The 26,640-nt window shown below is 55.8% G+C and overlaps 1 protein-coding gene across 11 annotated transcripts in view; it reads left to right on the top strand.

The window, feature by feature from the left end:
• GSE1 (Gse1 coiled-coil protein) overlaps positions 1–26,640 on the top strand; it is a 151,986-nt gene that overhangs the window by 80,951 nt on the left and 44,395 nt on the right. For 2 of the 11 annotated variants that reach the window (XM_064273692.1, XM_064273691.1), the window contains exons 2-3: positions 10,932–11,009; positions 11,842–12,426. The exons of 4 other annotated variants lie outside the window; for them this stretch is intronic. In XM_064273692.1, the coding sequence (XP_064129762.1) occupies positions 12,285–12,426 (142 nt within the window). In that variant the 5' untranslated portion in view covers positions 10,932–11,009; positions 11,842–12,284. Of the gene's footprint in view, positions 1–36; positions 99–10,931; positions 11,010–11,333; positions 12,427–13,351; positions 14,349–26,640 lie in introns of those variants that run through there. 5 more of the 11 variants (XM_064273693.1, XM_023558105.2, XM_064273696.1 and 2 more) reach the window with 5 other exon arrangements.

Here is a 26,640-nt window from a genome sequence, read left to right as displayed (position 1 = left end):
AACAATGCACATTAAAACCCCACATTGATCTTCCAGGAACTGCCAGCATGATTTACAGTGAGCCTAAGAAAGCACCTGAACTCCACCTGGCTGATCAGGTACACATAGTCCCTGCCTCAACCCCGGCCCTCAGCAGCTCTGGGAATCCCAGCAAGCCAGGGTGGTGGCCTCCAGGGCCACTGGGCTCCCCCAATGGGCGTGGCAGGGGCTCTGGGCTGGGGCTGCCCCTCCAACAGCTGAGTGCTGGGGGAGGCCAGGCTGAGGTTGTTCTGGCCGATGGAGGGGTACCTGGGCTGTGCCCCTCTGGAGAACAGGTTCCCAAACGTCATGTCCAGACAGGTTTGGGGGTGTCAGCCCCTGACGTCCACATTCCCCAGCTGAGCTTTGTCAGGGGTGCAGGTTGTCACTTGTGGCCTGTGATTGCTGACAAAGTCATAGACACTGATGGGGTCATGGGCGGTGGTTGGGTTACCCTGGCAGGCACCAGCCAGTGCCTCTTAGCGCCTTGCCACGCCTTTCCCCCTCTTGCTCCTGGTCCCTGCCCCATAATTATTTTTCTCTGCTGTTGTGAATTAAATCTCCCAGAACCACAGGAGACATCTTTGGGTGAGGCCCCGCTCCCATCTCCACGCGCCAATAGAAGTTGTTAAATGAATACTGTTGGCTTCCACTGGGGACTGAATTCTCTCTGAATATAATTCCCCTTTGAGGTACCAGGAGCTTCCTGCAGAAACGGCAAAAATAATAAACACGTCTGCATATCAGAGGCTGGTAATGCCGCTTCAAATTCTTTGGGGGAGAGAGGTGGAGAGGAAATAAATTAAAATTAATTTTTAAACGATGATCACACCACAGTCAGCTGACAGAGAGAGAGCAAGCTGTGGTGATCAGGGGTTTCTCAAAGGGTGAGCCCCAGATCACCCACCTCAGAAAGGGGGAGAGTCACCTGTTGGACATGTAGATTCCTGGGCAACCCCCAGACCTAGAACCAATTAGAATGTGGTGGCAGTGGGGGAGGGCACTCCTGACACCTGCACTCCAGGTGGTCCTGTGTAAGGTGAAGTTAGGAGCACCCGTTAACAGAAGGGGCCTGGAGGTGGGTTGAGAACATCTGGAGTCCTGTGTACATTCTGCCCCCGGCCAGCTGGGACACTGGCTTCTTGAACTTCTCTCTTTGACGGAACCCAGTCTGAAGCCTTGCCAGGAATTCTCTCCCTCCCTCTTCCTCCTTCTCTGCCTTTCTCCTAAGACCCCACCTCTGAGGTAGTCAGCCCAGCCTCTGGCCCAGCCTGGGGCGGGGGTGTTCCAGGAGGGTGACAGCTCCCTTCCCTGTTTTCAGGTGGCTCCTTTCAGCATCTTCCAAAAGGGCTCCGGGTGCTGTGCTTCACGAGTACCCCCTTTCTGCCTCCGTGAGGTGCAGCTGGCCGGAGGGACACGGGATCATCCTCCAGTCTCACTCAACACAGGCGGCTTCCAACAGGCCGCCTGGGGTTGCTAGCTGAGCACCAGGCAGGCGGGGACTTCCCCAAGGTCATGCAGCAATTTGCCTGCCACTGAGCCAGGAATAGAACTCCTGAGCTGGGCTGCTCACCTCACTCAAATTGCTAGACAGACAGAAGAGTAGGGAGGGAGGGAGTCTCCATCATTTCTGTATGTGGGCCAACGGGAGGGGCAGGGGGCTGTCACTGGGTCTGCCTGTGGAGGCCAAGCCAGGTGCCTGTCACATCCGTTCCTTTGAGAGGAGAAATGTTTTCAACTCCAGGTGTGAGGTTGGCATTCAGATGGGATGGCTGAGTCTGTAACCTTGAAGGCACTGGTTGTGCGTATGTAAAAAGAAGTCCTCGTGGCGCTGTGGTTAAGCCCTCGGCTGCTAACCTTTCCAAAAGTTCAGCAGTTCAAACCCACCAGCTGCTCCATGGTGGGAGAAAGATGTGGCAGTCTGCTTCCGTAAAGATGTGCAGCCTTGGAAACCCCGTGGGGCAGCTCTACTCTGTCCAGTATTTCAGAGCAGCGTTCAGAGGGTATTTCAGAGTAGCCAAAAATGAAGGGACAGCAGGAGGAGGTGGTAGCCGCCAGCGGTGTCTGCCAGATGGGCTGCAGAGCCAAGCAGAACAAGGGAGGGGGTGGCTTGAGGACACTGGAGACCCTTTAGAGCAATCTCACAGTGGGACCGAGCCAGGCCAGCTTCAGGGGTTGGGGAGAGTGGGATCCAAGGCCAAGGAGGCTGGTGTGCCTTGGATGTGGCTTTGGCGGCAAGTGGAAGCCCCGAGCTTGGGACTTGATGGCCAGTGGGGGTGGGGAGGTGTATTTCAGGGTGGGAACTTCCTAGACGGACAAATTGGAAGAGCCATGCAAGAGAGAAGGCTGAGACTCTTCCTGGGAAAAGGCAGAGCCTGGGCAAACAGAGACTGAGCCGTAACAACCGGTTGCTGTCATGTGGATTCCTACTCATAAAACCAAAAACCAAACCCACTGCCATCGAGTCAATTCCAACTCATAGCAACCCTATAGGTCAGAGTAGAATGGCCCAATAGAGTTTCCAGGGAGCACCTGGTGGATTCGAACCACTCACCTCTTGATTAGCAGCCATAGCACTTAACCACTATGCCACCAGGGTTTCCACTCACAGCAACCCTATGCTCAGAGCAGCCCTATAGAACGGAGTGGAACTGCTTCCTAGGGTTTCCTAGGCTGTAATCTTTATGGGTGCAAATCACCAGGTCTTGCTTCCTCAGAGCAGCTTGTGGGTTTGAACCACTGACATTTTGGTTGGCAGCTGAGTGCTTAACTACTACTACTATGCCACCAGGGCTCCTAAGAAACTAAGAGAGGGGACAAAAGATGGGGTAGCGGGGCCCCCCTCCTGACCTTGAACTTGAGGCCCAGCAGACACCCCAGGAGAACTTCCAAGGAAAAAGCTAACTTTTTTAATATAACATCCCCCTTTCTTATTGGTCCTGTTTGAGAGCCCAAGTGATAAAGACATAAATATAACAAGAGCCAGGATGGGAAATGCCTTGTTGCCTTCAGGGGTCAGTGTGGTCCCTCTGTCCTCTGAGGGCAGGGGGCTTCTCTGCCTGCACCAGGGTCTGGCTTGTCTGTGCATGTCCCTTGTGGAGTTGGTGAGGGATACAGGTAACTAGGATTTGATGACCCAGGTGTTGGTTTGAAATTTCAGTGAGTAGCATTACATAGGTAAGAAATTTGTCAGAAGGCAGCAGGCAGGGAGGGAGCGGAGAGTGTGGGTCTAGAAAGAGCCACCTGGGTTCAAATCCTAGCCCCACTGCCTACTAGCCAGTGCTGGTGACACTGGCCTCAGTCTCCTCCTCTGTAAAGTGGGGCTATGCACACCCCACTTCCCATGGAATCCCAGGAGGATTAAGGCACTAAGGCAGAATGCCTGGCACGTGATAGGCACTCAGCAAACCTTAGTTCCAGGAAGTGAAGAGCAGGATTATCGGCACACGGAGCAGAGGGACCATGTGTGGCCCGGCCTGGATGGAGGAGGTGGGGTGGAACCAGGTCTTGTCGGAGCACCATGCAGACATGGGTGTGAATCCATAGCCACGAGTGATTTCCTGCTGGTGACGCAGTGGTTAGGTGATAACATAGCTGCTAACCAAAAGGTCGGCAGTTCAAATCCACCAGCTGCTCTTTGGAAACCCTATGGGGCAGTTCTGCTCTGTCCTCTAGGCTTGCTATGGGTCAGAATCAGCTTGATGGCAACGGTTTTTCTTTTTTTTTTAGTTCAGTGTTTAAAGAACTTCGTAGGGTTTTAAACATGCAAAGAAAGTCAGGGAGTGGGGACTCCAAAATCAAAGTCTCTGAGATCCCTTAGGGTTTGTGTGAGGTGTTAGTGGCACCCTGGGGCGCCCAGCCACCCTGGGTTCTACAACATCTCCTGCCCTCCTGCCAGACGTTATGGCTTAGTATGGGGTCCCTTGGCTTCCCCAGCTCAGTCCTGGACCTCAAATGACCAGCACCAGGTGCCATGCCAGCCTCAGGTCAGGGGCCAAGGTGGCCCTTGACCGAGGGGGTTGAGGGTCATTTGGTGACGTCGGACAGCCTGGCTTCCCTGTACCCTGCCTGGGCCACTCCCCTCAGACCTGCCCATTGCACAGCTGGCTGCTTTCCACCGGGTGGCCAGGTGGCAGGAGGGACAGGTGTGTGCATTTTGATGTCATGACCTCCAGCTGCTGGGGCTCACATGGAGGTCCTGCCTGCCTTTCTCCCCACTCCCCCCACCCCCACAGGAGGAGAACTGGTAACAAGGACAGTTAACCCCTTCATCTCGGAGCACTGTCTGCGTTCTGGTCGTCAGCATGTCTGCTCGTGAAACGTGCTCTGGAAGCAAAGTATCCATCAGGTTTCTCTCCTGACCTCCCAGCCCGAATGGCCAGTGAGTCGTAGACCCAACAGGAAAGGGAGTGTCCTGGTGCTGGTCTGAAGGGGCATCTGGCTGGGGGCCATGGGCTCGAAGAAAACCACAGGCCCCACCCTGCACCAGGCCTCCCATGGTGGGGACAGGCAAGGGGCCTTTGGGTTGGAAAAAAATTTTCTCTTGAGGTGAAATTTATACCACATAACATTAACTATTTTAATCACATTCCCAATGTTGTGTGACCACCACCTCTATCTAGTTCCAAAACATTTTCGTCACCCCGAAAGGGAACCCCACACCCATTAGCAGTCATTTCCCTATCCACCATCAGCCCAGCCCCTGGCAACCACCAGCCTGTTTTCTTTCTCTGTGGATTTGCCTGTTCCGGACATTCATGAAATCATACAACACGTGGCCTTTTATGACTGGCTCCTTTCACTTAGCATAATGTTTTCAAGGTTGTAGTATCAGAACTTTTAATGACCGAGTAGTGTTCCATTGGGAGTGCCTGGGTGGCTCAAACGGTTAAAATGCTTGACTAGTAACTGAAAGGGTGGCGGTTTTAAATAACCCAGAGGTGCCTCAGAGGAGAGACTTGACGTTCTGCTTCCCAAAGGTCACAGCCTTGAAAATCCTATGGAGCACAGTTCTACTTGACACCCATGGGGTGGCCGTGAGTTAGAGTCGACTCACAGCAGTTGGTTTGGTTTTTGTCTTTTGGAATATTCCATTGTGTGGATGTACCACATTTTATCCGTTCATCCATTGATGGGATGTTTGGGTTGTTGGTTGGATAATTTTTAAAGGCACATCTCTGAAAAGGAAGTCCTGGCTGTGTGCTGTCAGCATTTTAAAAAATTACAAAATCCACCATCTCCGTCTGGCTCCACAAACCCCATTCCCTGTGGATGACCAGCTTGGGAGGACTGGACCTGAAATCCACATGGGGCCGGGCTCAGTGAGCACTAGGGTTCCTGGAGCAAGTGTGATTCTCGAAGGCCTCTCACTGTGGGTGGGGAAGAAGGAAGCTTCCCGCAGATGCACCGGAGACAGCAAGTCCAGTGGCGCCCTATCCTAGGCCCCGTGTCCCTAGTGCAGGTGTGGCCTCCAGTGGGCAGCCTCCCTGGCCATCTGGTCTGGCTCTGGTTTCCTCCACATAAACCTTTATGTTTATTTTCTGCTGCCCCTCCACCCATTTCCTGCTCACACCACATTTCAGTATTCTGATTGCACTCCAGTTGTGTTCCAGGCACTGTGCAAGACTCTGTCTCGATTATCTTGTTTAAGCCTTGCTACCCGTGGTTCGGTGGTAGAATTCTTGCCTGCCACGCGGGAGACCTGAGTCTGATTCCCAGCTGGTGCACCTCGTGCGTAGCCACCACCCATCTGTCAGTGGAGGCTTGTGTATTGCTATGATGCTGCCACGGAGCTTCCAGACTCAGACAGACTAGGAGGAAAAGCCTGGTGATCTACTTCCAAAAATCAGCCAGTGAAAATTCTACGGATCACAATGGTCCAATCTGCTGCCCATCTTCCGGAAGGCGCAGGAACAGGCAGCATTTTGTTCCATTCAGTATGGGGTCACCATGAGTTGGGGTCTGACTAGACAGCAGCCAACAACAGGACAGGGGAGGGGGATTGTGTGTCACTTGCACGTGAATAGCTGGGGAAGCCCAGGCTCTTGAGATTGCGTCCCCTCCCTGGGCAGTGGTCGAGCGGCTTAACCCAGGCACATCTGTCCTCAGTCCTTCTCCCGTCCCTCCCAAATGCCAGTGGCACTCTCAGAAACAAGATTTTTAAATTTGCTTTTTGGATGATCATTGAATGAGGTTAACACAAAGATGTCAATAAATTAGGTCTGGGAAGGGGACCGTTTTTGGTCCCAGAATGTCTTTAGAGAGGGCGGTCAGAAGCTGAAAATGCTGAGGGTGTGGAAAAGGCTTCATGGCTGCAAAGGATGGTATGGGTCGGGAGAGGAGTGAGAGGAAGCTGACAGATGGGTTTATAGCAGGTCTGAGGACTTGAACGCCAAGCCCAGGATGTGGGTGGGCCAGGAGCAGAGACCACACTCCTGGAACTAGAGTGTTTTGGGGCACAGGGAACAGAAGGAGCGAGAAGGATAGAATGCCCTGCTGGGACATTTGGCAAAGGGGACAGGTGTGATGTTTTGGAGTGGTTTTCGTTTAATTTACATTTTTTAAAGTTATGCTTGTGCCCATCTGTTTTGTCTATCTTGTTCTGCCGCTCCAGCCTCAGGCTCTGGGGGCAGAGAGCAAGGCACTCCAGGACGCAGGGGGTCTGGTCACGCTGGGGATGCTGCCTGCTCCCTCCTTGGGGTACCCCGGCTGAGCCTAGCCCCCTGCAGTCCAGAAGTTTCTGCTCCTCCCTGGAAGTGGTGCCAGCCAAGCCGGCAGGCTCACAGATTCTGTAAGAGCCTGCTAAAATAAGCATGTTCTCCTAGATGTGGACAGTAGGAAAAAACTTGCCCAGGTTTCCCTCAAACATGAAAAATGGAAACCGAGCATGCAAGGAATGGAAACCTGTCCCCCCCGCCCCTCCATCAGAAGTTCTGGAGCCTTAGGGACAGGGCTGTGACTTCCTCGTCTGTGCAGTGAGTGAGGCTGCCTCTGGGGGCCTCTGACCTTACTAGGTAGGCAGGGGGTGCCAGCCCCACCGTACCTGAATTCCCCACTCGAGATGGAGGAAGCTTTGAGCCGACAAAGCCCAGTTCCTTGCAAGCCATTTCCTGGCGGGGAAGCTGTGCAGCCAGGGGGCCCCTTCTCACCACTTCTGCCTTCTGCTCCTGGCCCTGGAGGTTGGGCTGGCCGGGGAAGAGGAACTGGCTGTGGAGAGGAGACAGGTGTCTGAGGCAGCTAAGAAGAGCTGGAGACTCTGCTGGGCAGCTGTGGGGTGGGCAGAGGATCAGCCAGCCCACTCAAGGGTGCAAGACCAGTCCCCTCATGCTTGGTCCACTAAGGCTGTCCACTATTGCCCAGGTGGACAGGGAACTCTTTTCAGGATTTCTGAAACCTAGGAGGGTTTGTCATTGACCCAGAGCAAGGAGCCCTGGTGGTGCAACAGTTAACCACTAACTGTGAAAGGTTGGCCATTTGAACCTACCCAGTGGCTGCATGGAAGAAAGACCTGTCGATCTGCTCCATGAACGTTGTTAGGTGCCATTAAGTTGGCTCTGACTCACAGCAACCCTGCACACAGCAGAAGGAAACACTGCCTGGTCCTGTGTCATCCTCATGATCGTTGCTATGCCGAAGCCCATTGTTGCAGCCACCATGTCAGTCCATCTCATTGTCTTCCTCTTTTTCGCTGACCCTCCACTTTACCAAGCATGGTGCCCTTCTCCAGGGACTGGTCCCTCCTGATAACATGTCCAAAGTATGAGGTGAAGTCTTGCCATCCTCGCTTTAAGGAGCATTCTGGCTGTACTTCTCCCAAGACAGATTTGTTCCTTCTTTTGGCAGTCCACGGTATATTCAATATTCTTTGTCAGCACCACAATTCAAAGGCGTCAACTCTTCTTCGGTCTTCCTTATTCGATGTCCAGCTTTTGCATGCATATGAGGCAATTGAAAACACCATGGCTTGGGTCAGGTGTACCTTAGTCCTAAAAGTGACATCTTTTGCTGCAGATTTCCCCAATGCAATGCGTCTTTTGATTTCTTGACTGCTGCTTTCATGGGTGTTGACTGTGGATCCAAGTAAAGTGAAATCCTTAATGACTTCAATCTTTTCTCCCTTTATCATGATGTTGCTTATTGGTCCAGTTGTGAGGATTTTTGTTTTCTTTATGTTGAGGTGTAACATTACAGCCTAGGAAACCCTACGGGGCAGGTCTACTCTGTTCTTCAGGGTCGCTATGAGTTAGGATCAACTTGACCACTGGATTTGGTTTTTATGTGTAGGCTTCAAATCAAAGAGCCCTGGTGGCGCAACTGTTAAGCGCTCAGCTGCTAACCGAAAGGTTGGCAGTTTGGACCCACCCAGCTCCACGGGAGAACGATCTGGTAATCTGCTCCCATAAAGATTACAGCCTAGAAAACCCTATAGGGCAGTTCTACTCTGTCACAAGGGCTTGCTATGAGTTGAAATCAGGCACCTAACAACAAGGCAACCTCAGCAAATGTTGGCCAACTTGAGTCTGGAAGTAGTAACAGGGGCATGGGAGCGGGGTCACTGGTGGCAGGAAGATCTAGAATCACCAGCTTCAGGGCCCCTTTGGACCCCCAGCAGCCTGAGCAGCCTCTCTGAGGAGTTAGACCCCCTCAAGGGTCTGACCGGCCCCCTAGGTCCTACTCCTGTCTTGGCCTGGCCCAGCCTTATAAAGTTTGAAGGTTTTAAATGCAAATATTTCTCTTTTATAGATGCCAGCTGTCTCCAGAGAGCGCGTTTCCTCACTCTTCAACTTTATTGTCCAATTAGCTTCCCATATCTGGGTACTCGAGAGCAGGAGGAGGGGGGAAGGGGAGAAGGGGTGGCGGGGGAGGGGAGCCAGGGCTCCAGAGCTAGAAGCTGCCCCAGGGCACCATGTCTGGGGTGGGGTCAGGGTCCCAGGGAGGAGGGGATGGGCATCTGTCTGAGGGGGGGGGCACATTTCAGATCCCCAGGCTCCAGTAGATGAGGTCAGAACTGGGGGGGTTGGGGTGAGGTTGGTGGCTAGGACATTCTTTTCTTATTTAAAAAAATAAAGCAGCCGTCCACCTCCTTCAAGCCTTCGTTCTTGCGGGTGTCCCCATTCACCAGGAATCCATGAGGCTCACAAAGCCAGGCAATTAGAATTGAAAATCTATGCAAAACAGCTGTTAACTGATTGTAAAGGAGTGCAGCTGTGTGCGGGGTGCCGCTTGGAAACTGGCGCTGAAAGGGCAGGAAGTGTCGGGCGCCCAGGGTTAAGAGGCAAACTCAAGTAACTGAGGCACTGTGAATTTTCCAGGCCTTAACCCTTCCCTGCCCCCCCCCACGCTGGCGTTGATCCTGGGGCCTTCTGAAGTGGCATGGGGGTGGGGGGGCTTTCCAGGGCAAAGCCTGGGGACACCCCCTCCAGCATCCCTGGGGAATCTGGTTCCTCTGGAGACAGGAGAGAAGAAAGCCTTGGATTTCTGTTCTTAGCAGCGGTTCTTTTCAAACCACCATTTATCCTTCAGCAGATGTGTTAAATCTTCACAGAGTTTGCCTGGTGGCTGGGGCTATGTCCCCACTACTTGACAAGTGTCCGTTTTCCCTCTAGACATCCACTGTCTTGCTGAGAAGAGGAGCCTGAGACACATGTCACCACAGCCTGGCCCAGAAACCACAGGGAGCTTGTTAGAGATGCTTGTTCCCAGGCCCCACCCCTGAGCCGGCTCTGTAAGGAGCCTGGGAATCTGTATATTTCATACAGACACCCCATTATTTAAGACTTGCTATCTGGGAGTGGGACCCAGGGCCAGGAGGGATGAATTCCAGAGACGGGGATGGGAAAAAAGCCTTCTTGGATGAGATAAGATGTAAGCCTGGCTTTGAAGAATGGGGAGGATTTCTGGGACAGTGATAGTAGGCAGGAGGCCAAAGGCCCCGGCAGGGGAGAGGAGAGCAGGGGAATACAGGTAGTTGGGGTTTTGTGCCGTGGGGTGGGGGGATTGGAGGTGAGGTTCCCAAGGAGGGTGCAGACGTGAGCGTGGGGACCTGTCATCCCCTGCAGACATAGTGCCATCAGTAATAGGGCAGAGGAAGGCCACCGGGTCTAGGCCGACGAGCTGGGCTTTGGATCAGGCTTGGACTCGAGGTTGTGTGCCCTCTGCTACTTAATTAATCTTCCCCAGTCACTCAGGCTTTGTAATGGACGTCACGCGCCTCCTACAGGGCCTCGGGGGATTAAATGACATGATGTGCGTCGTGTCAGGAGCCTGTGAGGGGCTCAGTAAATGGCAGACATGGTGCTCATTACCTCTCCCACCGAAACCCAGGTCCCCTGACATTTATCCTCTCATCCTGGTGCTGAACCAGACGCTGGGTGATGTAAAGGTGACTGTAACACGCGACCTTACCACTAGTAACATGGGTCAGGTCAAGTTAACGTGTGTACGTCCTGCTGAGCCCCGGGAGGAAGCAGGATAATAAAGAACAGGCTGCAGGTGTTCTGAGGCGCTCATCATAGATCAGGGACTGGCACCTGTGCTAGGATTTGGTGGCAAACATCCCCAGGAACCTAGGAACCTCACCTGGCCTAGGTAGGCACCCAGCCAGTGGTGATGATGGCCTGCCTCCAGGTACCCCTCACCTGTCAGTTCTCTTGTCAGTGCTGGCCCTCCGGCATCTATCACCCTGTCTTATGGACAGCGGGAGCCTTGCACAGGTGTGTTTGTTGAGCAGTAGATACCTCCCATCTTGGTTAGAGGCATCCATTTCATTCTGGTGGATCCCTTCCTGTCCTCTGCCTCACAGACCCTTCTGTCAGTTCCTGGGCTTGAACAATAGGCTTCAGGTGGCTCCTGGGCCTTCTAGGCCTCCTGTTTGTCCTCAATGGATTGCTGTTTCATCCCTTTTGTGGTGCCAGGTTGGAAAGGTCCCATGGAGGTTGGCTGGACTATGAATGGATCCATCCAGGTGTCACTGAGCAGCTACTTGGAACCAGGTGAGGGCTGCAGACCCCTGCTTCCAGGCTCAAGGAGGCGCAATTTAGATAGGGGGTGTGGGGAGTGGGCAGGGACACAGGAGGTCCCCACATAGGCGCCCACAGGACTGGCCCGGCACCTAGGCCTTTTATCCCCAAATCTGGGGTTCACCTCTTGTCTCCTTTCTCTGCCAGGTTTCCAGGCAGGTGGGAATAAGGAAAATGTAGCCAAGGAGGGGGCTCTTTGCACAGGAAGGGCTCCCGGGTAGCTGGGGGTGTAGATGGGGAGCTGCTAAGGAGTGGGGAAGGGGAGGGAGGGAGGGAGGAGTAGAGATGGGCCTGGAGGAATTGGAGGGAGGCCAGCCTGAGCCAGGAGTGGCGGGGAATTAGGAGTCAGGCTACTAAACCTTGTTAGCAGGAGCGCCGGCTGCAGGAGAGCAATTCCCACTCTTAAACGCAGAGGTCGAGCTCCCGGATTACTAATTTTCTCTGGCGGGAGCATCGACGGTAGGTGTCATCCATTTCCCAGCGCCAGCAGCCTAGGGGCCGCGCGCGAGCATTTTCTGGCCAGGATGCGCACAGCCAGCTCGCTGCTGCCCTCCGGCGGTCGCTCGGGCTCCCTGCAGCTCTTGGCTCCCTTGGGCCGACTGAGCAGGGGAGAAACTCCAGGTGCGAGCTGCTCGGAACGTGGCTCCCAAGTCACCAGTGGGCACGTGACCTTGAGCAACGCTGGCCTTCACTTCCTCATCTGTGAACTGAGGACTAGACCACCCATCTCGCAATCCAGTGGCATCAGATGTCTAGGTGGAAGGGAGCTGCCAGCTCTGTAAATCAACCAAAGCTTACTTTGCAGTGGGTACTTTACAAAATCAAGGTTCACGGACCTGGGCTCCAGCAGCAAGGTGGAAGAGCGCGATCCCCCAGGGCCTCCCCCTAGGAACAACGGACGTAAACCGAAGCCTTGTGTTCCGGTAAGAGACTTGGAGGTTGGGCCCTCTGTGTCCTTACTTAAGAGATGTGGCTGTGAGGCGACTCCCTGCCAGGTGCGCGCCGACCATTTGCATTTTACTCCCCTCCCCCCGCTGCCTTTAATCCAGGTGGGAAAAGGGGCTGGAACCGCCGGGAGGTTTGTTGTTTTGATTTAAAGGCCGAAGGCCGGTGGTTTAATTTTCTCCTGACTCCTTCCTATCTCCACGCCTCCCGCTCGCGAATTCGGCCAAGGGTGGAGGCACCTCCTTGGCCGCGAGGAGCCCAGGAAATTGGCCGGTCACTGAGGGGCCCAAGTCGTGGAAGTCCATGGTGCAAAGACACCGTGTGGAGGGTCAATTAAAACATCGCGTGGAGGTCGACTGGATGGAAGGAGGCGCCGCCGGGGAGCCGGGCGGGTCGTGCAGAGAAGCGGCCCCTCCCGCGGTGCCAGGGCTGCCGGCGCCCGCAGGTAGGAGCCAGTAACGGCCCGGCCCGACCTCACCGGCCGTTTTCCTTTCCGTTTGTGGTCGGCCGAGAACCTTGTGCAAGGCAGGGAGCCGACCCACTGTGCGCCTCCCCCCCACACACATGTGCGCCCTGGCGTGCTCTCCGCCTGTGCTGGTCCTGGGCAGTGGGCGGCCTGGGGGCGCCGTCGGGCCCCCGCCGCCGCGGGCGCACAGGCAGGTTCTGCCTCCCTGCTGGCGCGGGCCCCGAATGCTCCAGGCTCGCCAGCGTCATCGGAACAGATGGATGGGGGGTGGCAGGCGCCCAGCGCTCCCTCCCGTCGCAATCCCGGCTGGCGCGGGGAGAGAGGGAGGGAGGAAAGCGGGGGAGGCCGGGCCCGCAGGGACGGAGCGTGCACGCTTGCCAAGCGCGGCGCGGGCATGTCCCAGGGCAGGTTTGGGGCTGGCAGAAGCGCGGCGCTGGCACCGGAGGCCGAAAGTTGAAACCCGCAGCGCGGCGCTGGCGCGGGCGGCCGCCCTGGGGAACAGTGGTTTGCCTCCCGGCTCCAAAGTCTGAAAGCGGTAGATTCGAGTATTTTTTCTAAGATGATGGGCAGGGAGCGACTCCCGGGCCTCATAGCCACGCTGGGAGCTTCGGGCGCGCGCGGGGTCAGAACCTGGGACGCTGAGCTGGGAAGGGGCGGTGTGCTGCCTGAGGCCCCCCCGCGGCGCCCCCATTGACCCCGCGCGTCCGGGAGCGGCTGGTGGCGCTAGGGGTGCGCTCCGGCTCGCTTGCAGTGCCCGCCGCCGTTGGGGGCGGGGCGGGGCGGAGTCGGGGGGTGGGGGGCTGGGGCCCGCAGTTCCTTTCCGAGCCGCCTGTGGGTGCCCAGGAATTTCAGGACGCTCCCTGAGTCATTCCCGTCTGTCAAGTGCCGGGGCGGGAGAGGGGGGGTGCCAGGAATGGGGAGGCGCTGCGCTGGGCCTCGTGGGGCCGGAGGCGCAGTGGGTCATGCCATTTTCTGGAGGCGGGAGGCCTCGCCTCTGACCGCAACCCCAGCTACTTAATGATGCCCCTGGTGGAGCGACGCCTCCGTGGACTCGCTAGCCCCTGGGATGTGGGTTCTTAAAGGAAATCTCCCACCAAAGCACGGTGATCCTCCCAAAAGTTATTTAAAATAAAACCAACGAGGAGGGAGGCTTTCTAGAACTTTGAGGTGGAGACAGAAGGCGCGGTGGTCGGAGTTGGCAATAAAGGCCAGGAATTGGAGAGGGGGCATGTTGGGAAGATAAACGCAAACAAGCTTATTTTCAAGAGAGCTGTGCCCCCGTAGGTGTACCGGTCACTGTGTTTACTCGGTGTTCGCTCATTGGGGCTGCTTTGTGCTAGGCACAGTACTAGGCGCGTGGGGAGCGGCCACCGAGGCGTAGAAAGGCGTGTTGGAAGTAACCCTACCGTAATTTTGGAATCCCAAGTGCCCTGTCTGGGCCACCAAGGTCGCCGGGGTCCCTGTGCAGTCCAGGTAGCATGGGGATAGCACTTTCCCTACTGTGATGTCCTGGGCTTACCTGGCCGGCCGGCCGGCCTTGCCGCGGAGGGATGTGTGCCTGCGCGGGTGCCCCCGGATGCCCGTCGGTGCGAGTGCGCGCGCGTGTTTGCGGCTGAAACCCGACACCTCCCGCTGGCTGAGGTCAGGGAGCCGGGGACGAGCCAGTGGCCCGGGAGTGGGCGGTGTTGCGCTTGGGTGTGTCCTCGGTGGCGGCGGCGGCGACGACAGCAGCAGGTGTTTCTTGGCCGGGGCCCCGGAAGCTCCACCTCCCCAGCGGGCCTGAGCCACCGCAGCCGCGCAGCCCCGGGTGAGATAAGCAGTTTAGACAAACACTGGGCGACGGAGGCTCCAGCATGTGTCAGCCCTGGTTGAGGCGGAGCTGCGGGCCCCTGGCATGAAGGGTAAGCGGTCGCGCGAGGCTGGGGTTTCTCCTCCCCCCCTTGCCTGTCCTCCAAGTTCGCGGGTTCTGCGGGGGCGACCGCCAACGGCTCTCGGGCTACTTCCCCCGGCGTGTGAGCGCCGATAAGAGCCGGGCAGGCGGTCAGGCAACCAAAGGCCGCCACCCCGCTGGGTCACAGCCTGGGCGGTCTGCTCCGGCCAGGGACACGGCTGCCGCGGGACCCCGGCTGGATGGCTGTGCTCGGTGAGGGCCGCGTGAGTGAACTCCGGGGGGGGTGCGCGCGGGGAGGGGGGTCCCTGGGAGCCGTGGGCGCTCCCGAGCGGGCGTGAAAACTTTGCGGCAGCGCGGGGGGTGGCTGTGTGCCCCCACGGCAGGTGCTGACGGCGGCGACAGGCGACTCGCTGGCTGGGCGGCGCGGTTGGGTTTTGTATCGATCCCTCCCCGCCCCCTGGGTGGGGGGAGGGCGTGCTGCAGCCTCTCAGATCCCCGACCCCCAGGCCCTGTTTCCCAAGGGCGCGCCCGGGGCCGTGAGTCTCTACTCCTGACTTCCCCCCTAGAAGATGGCTGGCCAGTTGGTGGGGGAGGCGCTGCCCCCCGCCCGCGAGGCCCTTGCTCCCGCCAGGCCCTTCCTGCTCCGCCTGGCCGCGCCACCCTGCCCCACCCCCAGCCCTCCGGGCCGGCCGCCGCACGGATGGGCGGCGAGTGGCCCGACCGAGTGGAGCCGATTCAATTATATTGCAGCGCAGAGACACCTCCTCGGCCGCCCGCCCGCCTCTCCAGCCGCCTAATTAAATTCCCTCCATCCAAGCGGAGCGGGAGCTCGGCGCGCCCCCCTGCGCCCCCCACCCCCCTGCGCCCCCCACCCCCCTGCGCCCCCCACCCCCCTGCGCCCCCCACCCCCCTGCGCCCCCCACCCCCCTGTGCCCCCCACCCCCCTGCGCCCCCCACCCCCCTGCGCCCCCCACCCCCGCGGCCCGCCTCCTTAGTGTGGGGTGGGGGCGAGAGGCCACTTAGAAACGGGGGGGGGAGGCAAGTAATGGTTGGGCTTTGGAGCTCCTTGCGGGAGGCGCCTGTTTGATTTTAAGTTTTAGGGGTGAAGGGGGGGCCACCTGCGCCTCCGCTGGGCTGTGGTTATCAGCGCGATTGAGTCAATTGGGCTCTTGTCTTGTAAACTAGCTTTTGTCTGCAAAGTGGGTTTAAAATGCATTAAATCCTTGTTAACCCCTGCCATGCCTTATCAGAGGCCTGAGGGGTAGGGGCCCACACAGGTTGGGGTTTGGAAACAAAAAGCGTGGACTACAAAACGAAAAAGAGCCCCTTTTGTTGTCGCCGGAACAAAAGGCTCAGCCGCACGGTGGGGTGGTGAGCCTCCCGGCCTAAGCTGATTTGGTGGGGTGGGGGACAAAGGCAGAGGGCCCTGGGGGGAAGCTTAGACGTGTGCCGTGGTTGGCCGCTGGAGCCATCTCCCTGAGATCCTGCACACCCTCTTCCCAGGAAATGGGAAGTGGAGGGCACCCGTGGTGAGCAGCCTTCCTTGGGCCTCCCTCGGCGTTACTCAAACTGAGCACTGAAGTGTTGCTCACTCTGTGTTTATGGGCGCGCCCCCCCTGCCCCGCCCACTGGGACGGTGGAACCTGAGGTACAGGCTGTGGACTGAGTCAGTGGGCCACACCACAGGTGAGGAGGGAGGGCCAGCCTGCAGGCTCTGCTGGGCTGTGTGTCATCCCAACAACCCCTGCTGTGCAGGGGAGTCACAGGACTCCGCCCAGGCAGAACAGGAAGCTCACTCTGCAAAGAAGCTACATGGATACTTTGTAAAAGGTGGCCCTCCTGACCTCTGCCTGAGAGGCAGGATAGGGGCGGCCCCTTCTGCTGCAGGCTTGGCTTTGGGCAGCTTGGGTTGCTGAGGGGAGGAGGGGGAAGAGGGAAACTGGAGCTGCAGTTTTGACACTTGGAGTTTTTTTCCAAGACCCTTGGGTGGTGCAAGAGGGGGTGGTGAGGTGCTTTCTGCAGCCTTCGTTGACCTGGGGTCAGCCCTGCCTCTGGAAGGGAGGCTAGGAGGCCTGTTCTGGTTCCAGGCTCTGAAAAAGACAACAGATTATCATCTAAAGCACAGACCCCGCTGCTGGGGACTGCCTTTAGAACCTGGCCACCTTGCTTGTCACAGTTGGAAAGGGCTTATAAATTCCCAAACCAGTGCTTCTCAGTTCTGGGTTTTGGCTTCTGGAGACACTTGAAAACCTCTGCAGTCTGGCCCAGGTCTGGAGGGTTTAAGAGCTCCCCAGGTAATTCTAATGCAAGTAGATTCGCCTCCCTGACAGGTGAGCACATGGAGGCCCAGAAGGGCCTGGGGCTTGGGCAGGGTTCTATAGCTAGAAGCAGAGGAACACAGCCTGACCCCTCTGGAGCTCCCAGTGGCCTTTGCAAAACTGCCCCCTCCAGCTGCCAAGTGACTTCCCTGTCTCTAGGGGAAGTTCAGGGCTGCAGATCCGAGAGGCTGTGGTTTGGAGCAGAACCAAGCCTGTCCCATGTGCAGCAGAGGGGTTCTGTCTCTGGGCTCCACATCTCAGGCAAGGGGAAGAAGATCAGAAGTCTGCACAGCGCCACTCTGTGGCCCACCCAAGTCTTGCATTTGCATGCTTGGGGTCTCTCATGGTATTGAGGTTCCTATCACCCCCTTGACATTTTGAGCAGGCCACGTCCACCCTCCCCAAGCCTGGCTGCGATCACCTACTTGAGGGCTGGGTGCCAGAGTCTCTGACTTTGGCAGAAGAAGGCAGACGAGCCAGACCTGCCTGCTGCCTTTTTTTCTTGCCCCAGGAACTCGCAGGGGCTTGTGGAACAGCGAGCAGGCCGGTTTTTCCTGGCCCCATCTGAAGGCTTGGAATTCCCAGCCTGGGTTATTCCAAGTCCACGACGACGAGATGGGCTTGGATGAGAGCCCCGCTGGGGTAGCGCTGTTAATTACCTTTGTTATGGCAACAACCGCATCCTCCAAAACCACAAGGCTAGGATAGGCTGCTGTAGGCGCTGGCCCACTGTGCGCTTCTCCTGTGCCTCCCCCGCATGTGCTGGGAGAGCTGTTGTGTTAACCTGTGAAGATCCACGGTCCAGGTGACATTTCAGCTTGGTGGCTGCGCAGAAGGCCAGAAGCTTGCTTTAATGTCCCTCTGTGGTTGTTCGATCTCGTGGCCTTGCTGAGTGCGGTGTGGGTAGCGGTGCTGTTGGCTTCACTTCCTCACACTGGCCTTTCTCTTCTCCCCTGGCTGAGAGACCGCGGCTGGGGAGGTGACGTTTCCGAGTGTTCCTGTCAATGAGAATTTATTGAGTGCCTTCTACAAACCCAGCCGTGAGCATACCACTGGGAGGTGTACAGTCAGATAAAACAGGAACGAGGCCAAAGTAGCCCAGGCAGGACCACCAAAATGCACACCTGGGGGTCTTTTAATCTAGCCTCTGCAGCTCTATCCCCTACCAGCCCCTCGTACCCTCAGCTCCAGCCAGAAAAAGCCACACCAGGCGTCTCTATTACCCTCTGTGCGTGGCCCTGTTCCCTCTGCCTGGAATCCTCCCCCAGCCAGCTCCAAATCCAGCCTGGTCCTGAGGCTGGCCCCTATGCCCCTTTCCGACACTTGTGCTGCCCTCTGTCTGGAAACATGGCCTTGAGGAGACTGGCAAGTTTAGAGAGGAAGTGTTGGGGCAGGGGAAGTGAGATCCAGCCTCCAGGGAGGGTGGAACTGAGGCCGGGCCAGGAAGGGGTTGCAGGTAAGGGGACATCACCTGGGTTGGTGCTTAGCTGCCAGCATCTGAAAGAGGGAATCATGCGGAGCTTGAGGCTTACGGCGTCCCAGTAGAACTCGGGCCTTTGGGGGTGATTTGTAATAGGAAAGGAGTGTGGGGAAGGCAGGGAGCCTTCAGACCGGGGTCTCTCACACCTGATTGCACTTTAGAATCCCCAGGGGAGTTTTAAAAATCCTGATGCCCTGGTCCTGCCCATGGCCATTTAATTCCAGCTTTCTGGGGGTAGGGCCTGGGCGTCTATATTTTTAAAACTCCCTTGGTGAGCCCTGGTGGCGTAGTGGTTAAGTGCTGTGGCTGGTAACCTAAAGGTTGGCAGTTCAAATCTGCCAGGCGCTCCTTGGAAATCCTATGGGGCAGTTCTACTCTGTCCTATAGGGTCGCTGTGAGTCGGAATCGACTCGACGGCAATGGGTTTTGGTGAGCCCAGCTAAAGCTGAGAACCCAAGCTGGTGGGGGTGGGGGGATGTCCATAAGGACCACCTACCCCTGGGGAAGATGCTTCTTAAGGCACGGGTCCCACCTGGGAAGGCACAGGACTGCTCTCTTTGCCTGGGAATTGGCTAGGGAGTGGGGAAACGGGCAATGTGACCCAAAGCAGGCATCCCTCGGGACTGGGTACCCCTCACCTGGATAGGGGGGTGGTAGAGAAATGCAGAGTGTGGGGAGGCTGTGCAGGATAAAAGCTGGAAGGTAATTCTTCTCTGGCCCAGGTGTGCCATGAACCCTTCGCCTAAAGGGGTTTCCAAGTGCAGAGTCATGTTTGGATGGTAGATTCTGGAGGCTGTAAGTTCCAGTCAGGTTCTAGAACCTGTCCCTCCAGCTGGAGAACTTGCTGTGTTGTGTGTCTAAGGAGTCAGGTATTGTAGTGGCTTCGGGGCTGCCAGTCCTGATGGGAATCCCACCTAATCAGCCCCCAGAATGGCGATGGGAACAGCTCTCCCTGGGAGTTGTTTGAGGATTAGATGATATAATGTGTAACAGCCACCTATCTGCCTTTTGGTAGATGGGTGAAGGACTGAGAATGGCAAGTGCCAGTTGTCACTGTCACTGTGACCTAGTCAGCTAGTGTGTTGGTTCCATGTAAGATCTTTGGAGAGCATTTAAAGAAAAAACAAACAAGTTGCCATGGAGTCAACTTATGACAGCCTCGTGTGTTGGAGTAGAACTGTGCTCCTTAGGGTTTTTAGTGGCTGATTTTCTTCAGAAGGTCACCAGGCCTTTTTCTGAGATGCTTCTGAGTGGACTCGAACCCTGCAGCCTTTCAGTTAGCAGCTGAGCACAGCGTTAACCAAAAACCCAGTGCCGTTGAGTCCATTCCGACTCATAGCGACCCTATAGGACAGAGTAGAACTGCCCCATAGAGTTTCCAAGGAGCGCCTGGTGGATTCGAACTGCCGGCCCTTTGGTTAGCAGTTGTAGCACTTAACCACTACACCACCAGGGTTTCCGAGCACGGCATTAAGGGCCTGGAATCCCAACTGTCCTTTTTATTTGCCTGGATGGCCTTGAGCACTTTACTTCTGGGCCGGCCTCAGTGATCATATCTGTAAAGTGGGAGTGTAAAGTGGGGCTGCAGTCCTGGCTGTCTAGAGTTAAACATGGAATCTCTCAGCATCTGTTAAACCAGAGGAAGTGCTTTGTAAGGACTTGACATATAAAACACAACAAACCCTTCCCTCCTGCCCCCTCCCCCTGTGTCTGTGGCCCTAAGTATTCCTGGGGGTTTAGTTTCAAGAAGCCCAAAATGCTCAGTGTCCCCCACTACCACCCATGTAGTGTTTGGGGTGGGGGAGGGACTGCAGGTGCTCCTCCTCTTTCCTCTGAGACTCAAGGGCTGTCCTGAAGGCTCTGGTGCCCTATCAGCCCCTGCCCACCTCTCCACTGCTGCCCCCAGCCCCAGATGTGCTTGTCTGGAGCCTCGCTGCCCCCTTGGTGGCAGTGGATTAGACAGCGGGGAGGGAGGGCTCAGTGGAAGGAGGCCGCCGTATAACAACGGCCCCTCTCCAAGCCCTGCCCTTGCTGCGCTGTAATGGTGGGTCTGTGGCCAAAGGCAGCAATAAAAGGTATTGATCGAGAGCTCTTGGTCAGGGCGAGTATTGATGTTGAACAGGTTAAGCCGTCCCAAAGGAAAATCTGTGTGTCAAGCTGAGTCCCCACTGGTCGGGGCCAGGCTCACTGCCTTAGGGGCCTCCTTTGTGTTAGCCCCCAGCAAGGAGTGCCAGAGTCTGGGGGCACCCTTTGAGATGGCGGGTTGCCTTTAATATGACACAGTCCTACCGGGACAGAAAATTTGTGGGAGGGGCCTCTTGATCTGGATTAATGAGTTGTGTGAGCCCCCTTGTCACATCCAGCCTCCACCTGTTGTGGTCAGACAGTGTGCACCGAGCAGCCATCTGTATATCAGGCCTGGGAGGGGGCTTGTTCCCCCTCGAGCTGCTTCACCTGACCCAGGGGAGTGTCTGAGTTGTGAAGTAGGAATTATCTCTATTTGACCAATGAGAAGGGGGGGGGGGCACCTAGCTATCTGAAGTCACACAGCTGATCAAGTGGTAAAGAAGAACCTGAAACCCAAACCCCCAGCCAGACCCCATGTTCCTAACACAGGTCTATTCTCTCCTTTATAGTCTGGAGGGAGGAGTAGCTGGCTGGCTGGAAGGCCCTGTTTAAACTGGACATCTAGGTACATCTTACCAAGTTCCAGTGCACATCCCTAAGTGTGTTTTTGTCACTTTTTGTATACAATAGGTGGTTTCTTCTATTCGAATGAATATTCAAGCTAAACATTGGAGATTGAAGGAATACAGTTAAAACTTCAATCCTTAGTCAGGTGGGGGCATCTAAGAGACTTCTGCACCTAGGAGCTGTGGCGCTGTGTGACTGCCCTCTGCACCCTGTGAGCCGGGGGAGGTTAGTAGCCTCCACTTAATAATGAGAAAACCAAGGCTCAGAGCCCGCCTCTGTGGACTCGGCTGGGCTGCTGGCTCCAGTTCTGCCTGGTGCCCCACTCCACCTGTTGGGGGGGTCTCTTTGAGAACAATTTCCGGTGGACCCCGTGTTCAGTTTCACAGGGCTCTGGACGTGTGAGCTGAGATCGTATCTATTTTATACAAATTTATTGATGTCTAGGCCTTTTGAAAACAGTTTTTGCAACTTTCTGTTCTTGCCTAAGTAGGTGTCTTAGAAAGCTTGAGAAGATTAAGGAGGTTAAGCCTTCCTTAGCAGGAGCGCCCATACCCTTGGACAGGGGACTTGTTTTGACTAGAGAGCTGGTTTCCAAGCTGAACTGCTAGGGTTTCACTGACTTTGGTCGCATCTCTCTCAGAACCCACCACGTTTCTTCTGATGCGCGTGCTGGATTGGGTTATGTGTGGACGTGGGGGGTTTCGGTGCTGCAGGTAGTAACCGGTGCTCCTCCGGGGCACATCTGCACACATGCGGGACTTTTCCTGGTGAATAGATTTGTGACGGGAAAGGGCTGGGTGCGAATACTTTAAATTCTTCAAGATGCTCCAAATTACCCTGCAAGAAAATGTTGTAGGGATTTGCTCTCCTGTGGACGTGCAGCAGCTCAGGCCTTTCGTTAATGATCCCTGGAAACTAGGATTCCTCCCTCCGGTCTTCATGGGTTAGAGAGTGTACTGCTTGTTCATGACTGTTGTTCAGGAGCTTTCCTCTGGTGGCAGCTACTGCTGCGATTTGTGACCCGTGCTTTTTTGGGTCCATCTTGGTGTCAGAGTAGTAGGTTTTTCCCAGCGAGGCATTTGGCAAGTCTGGGGGAGTCCCTGCATGGCACAAATTGTTAAGCGCTCTGCTACTAACAGAAAGCTTCGTGACTCAAGTCCATCCGGAGGCACCTTGGAAGAAAAGTCTGGCGATGTACTTCCCAAAGATCAGCCCTTGAAAACCCCTATGGAGCATAGTCTGTTCTGCAGCACGTGGGTCGCCATGAGTGAGACTCAACTCTACGGCAACTGGTTTCGTTTCTGGTTTGGGGGGCATGGTGGGCAAGGCTCTGAAGATAAGCTAATGAGCTGGGACAAAGAAATGCCATGAGAACTTTTGGTTTCCTGGGTCTCAGCTTGGTTACCCACTGTCTCTCAGCCCAGACAGAACATCCTGAGAGGAGGGGTACTAGTGCTCAGAGTTTGCTACTTAGAAAATTCTGTTTTGGAGGCGTCCGTACCCTGGGTTCATGGGTGCCACATGCCCCCTGGGTTATAAACAGACTCCTGGGAACTTGGTAAAACTATATGCAAAACTCAGAAGGTGTGTTATTTTGTCAGAGTCTGGTCTGCGACTTTGAACCATCACGAGACGGGACCTTTTTGCCGAAGCAAATAACTTATAATCCGGTGCAAGTCCTGGCTTGAATGAAAACGAGACCCACATGGGGGTTGAGACACTCATTCACTTTCTCTCTGTCTCTCTGTCTCTCTCTCTCTCTCTCACACACACACACACACACACTGGCCTCGTTCTTGGTGGCCTCTCGTCTCCTGAAGCTGAGAGCAAAGGGGTCAACCTCTTCAGTTGAATCCTGGATGGATTTACTACGGTAACATCTGAGCTGAAGGTCCTCGCCACTAAGTACGTTTGTGTAGCTCATTGCCCAAGTCTAAGTCTGCATACGGTTTCAGAGCCAAGAGACTGTCATTGAGAAAGCCAAGCAGCCTAAGACAGTAGGGAGTAGGGGTGGCTCTGGGATCTTAGAGACTTAGGGACAGCCTGAGGGACAACCACCATTAGCAAGATTGTGGCTTTGTGGCTTCTGATGTTTCAAAAGAAACTGGAAACCCCCACTTTGATGTGAAACCTCCTGTTTTTAAATGTTGCCCATTGATGCAGATTTAAATGATGGGTCATCAGGCCACACAACCAGGCCAGAGGGCCAGTGGAGACCTGTGCAGCCTCTGCTTTGCAGTCTCTTGCCAGCTTTTCCTCCCCGTCATGGTACCAACAGGGAAACTGAGCACAGAGCATGTAGGGTCTCAGCAAGGCCACACTGAGAAGTGGAGTCAGAGTCTGGCCAGACTTCTGAGTTTCCAACCAGCAACCCACCTCATGCTTTCCTCAGGCATGTCCTAAGGCATGTCCTAGCCTGATGGTCTTGCCATGCCGGAGTCCAGGGGTCTGCCTGGAAGTGAAGCCTGCGTGAGCAGGGCTGCGGGGCACAGGAGCCATTCCATTGACTTCAGTCTGCTCCGTTCCCCTGGACTGAATGTTCCTCTTCTGGAGAGGAGAGGGGCCTTTTTCAGCCCAGCGTCTGAAGCTGGTCCCTGGAAGTCACTGGAGTCTTCTCTTTCCCGGCTTCCCTCCCACCCCACCTTCTCTTCCAACCTTCTCTCCGCATGCCCCTCCACCCACCTCCCCCACAGTCTAAACCTGCATCATTGCTCCTTCTGGTCCCTGTTCTGGTGCAAGACTCTACTGGACCTTTACTGCCCCACCCTCCTTTCCCTCCTCCCCCACGCCACCTCCCACTGCCTCAAGCCTATTATTGCACCTCTAGGACACCTGAGTCGGAATTGACTGGACAGCACTGGGTTTCGTGTTTAGGGCGCCTTCTGAAGAGCCTGCCTGCTAGCAGATCTCTGGTTCTGGAGATTAGTAGGGAGGAGGACCTACTAGATGCCCTTAGGGGCTCACGCAGAGTCCTCCCACCCCTGGGGTGATTCACAGAAAGGTTTTGACAAACTGGATGCTAAAAGGGCAAATGTTGTCATATTCCCTGCCCTCCGTCATTCTTCTTTCCCCTGAGGGATGGGGCCAGGACTTTGTCAGGTGCTCAGATTCTTGCCTGCCCTCTTGGCTCCAGCAGGGGAGTAGGCAGGACTGGTGCTAGTTCTGAGTCCATAGATGGCACAAAAGGTTAAGCCCTCAACTACTAACGGAAAGGTTGGCCTTTTGAACTTACCTGGTGGCACCTCAGAAGAAAGGTCCTGGCCATCTGCTTCTGAAAGGTCACAGCCATGAAAACCTTATGGAGCACAGTTCTGCTCTGCACGTGTGGGGTCACCATGAGTCAGTGGACTTGCTCCCAGCTGGCTTCGTTTGGGGGTTTTTTTTAGGTCCTTTTTCAGCCCATTAGAGTTCAGAAGGGCGGCCTTTCTGTTTCCTTTTCACCTTGGCTTCCCCCAGCCAGGACTAGGCCATTCTAAGGATGGACCTGGCCTCGGTTTTCCCCCTTCACTCCTGCCCCCTTCCCTCCTGCTCATGCCCTGGCTTCTGGCCTGCTGTTCTGTGGAAACTTGGAGGCTCTTAGCAGCCTCTTCCGGCCAGGTCAGGTTCCTCTCCTGCAGGGACCAGGACACCTTCAACTCTCATCCACTTCCTGAGCCTCTGGGGGGCCAGCCAGCAGGCACTGAAAGGGCTTCTTTGTGTGGAGGTGGGGTGTGGAGGTGGCCTGGTTAGCTCAGATGCCCTGGTGTGCAGAGGGGTCGTGCCCAGTGTGTCACCAGGAAGCTCCAGCCTGGGTGCGCTGGACCAGGGAATGGAGACTCATGGGGAGAGGCCCACGGTCAGACCCTTGTTCCCTCTCCCTGGCCATGTGCCGTCCCAGGTCCTTGTCAGTCCTCTTGGTAAAACAGGTGTTGGTCATAATGTAGGTTCTCTGCAGCCACGCAGTCTGGGAGGTAGCCCCTAGCTACTTCTGGTGTCGTCTTACATTTAAAAGGTAAGCAAGTGCGGGCACAGAGGCAAGGAAACAAGGTTCAGCTCCTCAGTCTCAGTGCGTGACTGTCTGAGCCTTGGCTTACCCGTCCATGAAATGGGGCTAAGAGAAACTGTGTGAGTGAACACAGGGCAAGCCCACTCCAGGTGGCTGCCTTTGCAGGGAACATGATGGTTGTTCCAGGGAGTGCCATGGCCCCCTTCCCTCATGTGGGGGCCCAGAGGGCACATTGCGATGGGACACACTGGCTCACTTAGGTTGGTCCATGGCTTCGCCTGGGCCACGCTATGTGACTCTGGGCAGGCTGTCAGTTCACTGTTTGCTGGTCTGTAAGATGGATTCGTTGATGGGATTTTTGTGAAGGGTAGAACGTCATGTTCTGGGCAAAGCGGTGAGAACATGCCTGGCACAGTGCTCGCTAACATCGAGTCAGCCCCGACTCCTGGGACCCATGAGTGTCAGAGTAGAACTATGCTCCATAGTTTTCTAAATGTTGATTTTTTTAGAAGCAGATTGTCAGGACTTCCTCCTAAAGTACCTCTGGATGGACTCGAATCTCCAACTTTGAGTTAGCAGCTGAGTGCTCAACTCCAGACACTATCCAGGAACTCCTGGTACGTTAGCTCCTGTCATTATACTCCCTGGTGATCTGCTTCTGAAAGGTCACAGCCCTAAGCCCTATGGAACAGTTCTGTCCTGCACACATGGGGCCGGTATGAGGCAGAATTGACTCGATGGCACCTGGTTTGGTTTTGATTCTTGTTATTGTCAGTATCATATTGTTGTCAAGTACTGCCTCCCCAGAGGACCCTGGACTCAACCCTCAACCTTGACCTTGTCTCTAAGCCATGTTTTTTAGGGGGGGTATGGGAGGGTCCTGTTTTTATCTTATTAAAAGTATGCTTTCCACCTGCCATAGGGCCCTTCTGGCTGCCCATGCCTGCCAGTGTCCTGCCTTTTCCTGTGTCCCTGGGCCTCCTAGATTCACCTCACTGCTCTCCAGCCCTTAAGCTGCCCACCGCCACCCCCCCCCCCCCGGCTCCTCCAGTCACAGTGCTTAGGATAATCGCCATCAAATGTCACTGCCATCTGTTGCCTGCATTCCTGCCCTCCGTTGTACAGTGGGAACCTCTGGAGGCCCTCAGTTGTTCCTGGTGTTGACCCTCAGCTCCTGGGTCTGTCCTCCACCCCAGCATGGCACCCTGGCCAACACACCCTCCATCCCTTCACAGAACCCAGGGCTGTCCTTAAACCTACCAATATTTTCCCACCTGGACCACCCTCTCCTCCCCAGTGATACTCCCGCCCCCTAGCCCAGCTTCCTTCAGACCCCCAGACCCAGGGCCTAAGACCCCCAGGACTCCCCCACCGGTGCAACCCTGCTCTGACCTTGGTTCTCCTTGGCTAATTTGCACTTACTCATAAGTCCACGTACACGTGTCTGTTCAGAAGGCTCCACATACAAGTATCTGTTCCAAAAGGCTCCAGCTCCTTGTTCTCCAGAACTTGGATTCAGCAGGGGGTCCTGTTGAAAGCCCCCCCCCAACACCCCATCCCCATTTACTAACATGGCGGGGGGGGGGGCGTTGGGAAAAATCCCTACATGGTACAGCCCCTGCTTACCCCCATTTGCTGCAGGAGCAGCTCATGCTGAACGTGGGGTCCCAGGTGGCTACCAGGCAACCCATAAGATTGGCTTGGAAATAGGGAACCTTGTGGGGCAGGTGGCACGCTCTCAGGGTCTTTGTGGAGATGGGCTGTGCTCTTTTTGATTGGGGTTCTGCCGGGCAGCTTCCTGGAGCACTTCAGCTCCTGCCTGGGG

This window comes from Loxodonta africana, chromosome 21, assembly GCF_030014295.1.
Source record: "Loxodonta africana isolate mLoxAfr1 chromosome 21, mLoxAfr1.hap2, whole genome shotgun sequence".
Taxonomy (NCBI): domain Eukaryota; kingdom Metazoa; phylum Chordata; class Mammalia; order Proboscidea; family Elephantidae; genus Loxodonta; species Loxodonta africana.
This window is presented reverse-complemented; position numbering and strand designations above follow the sequence as displayed.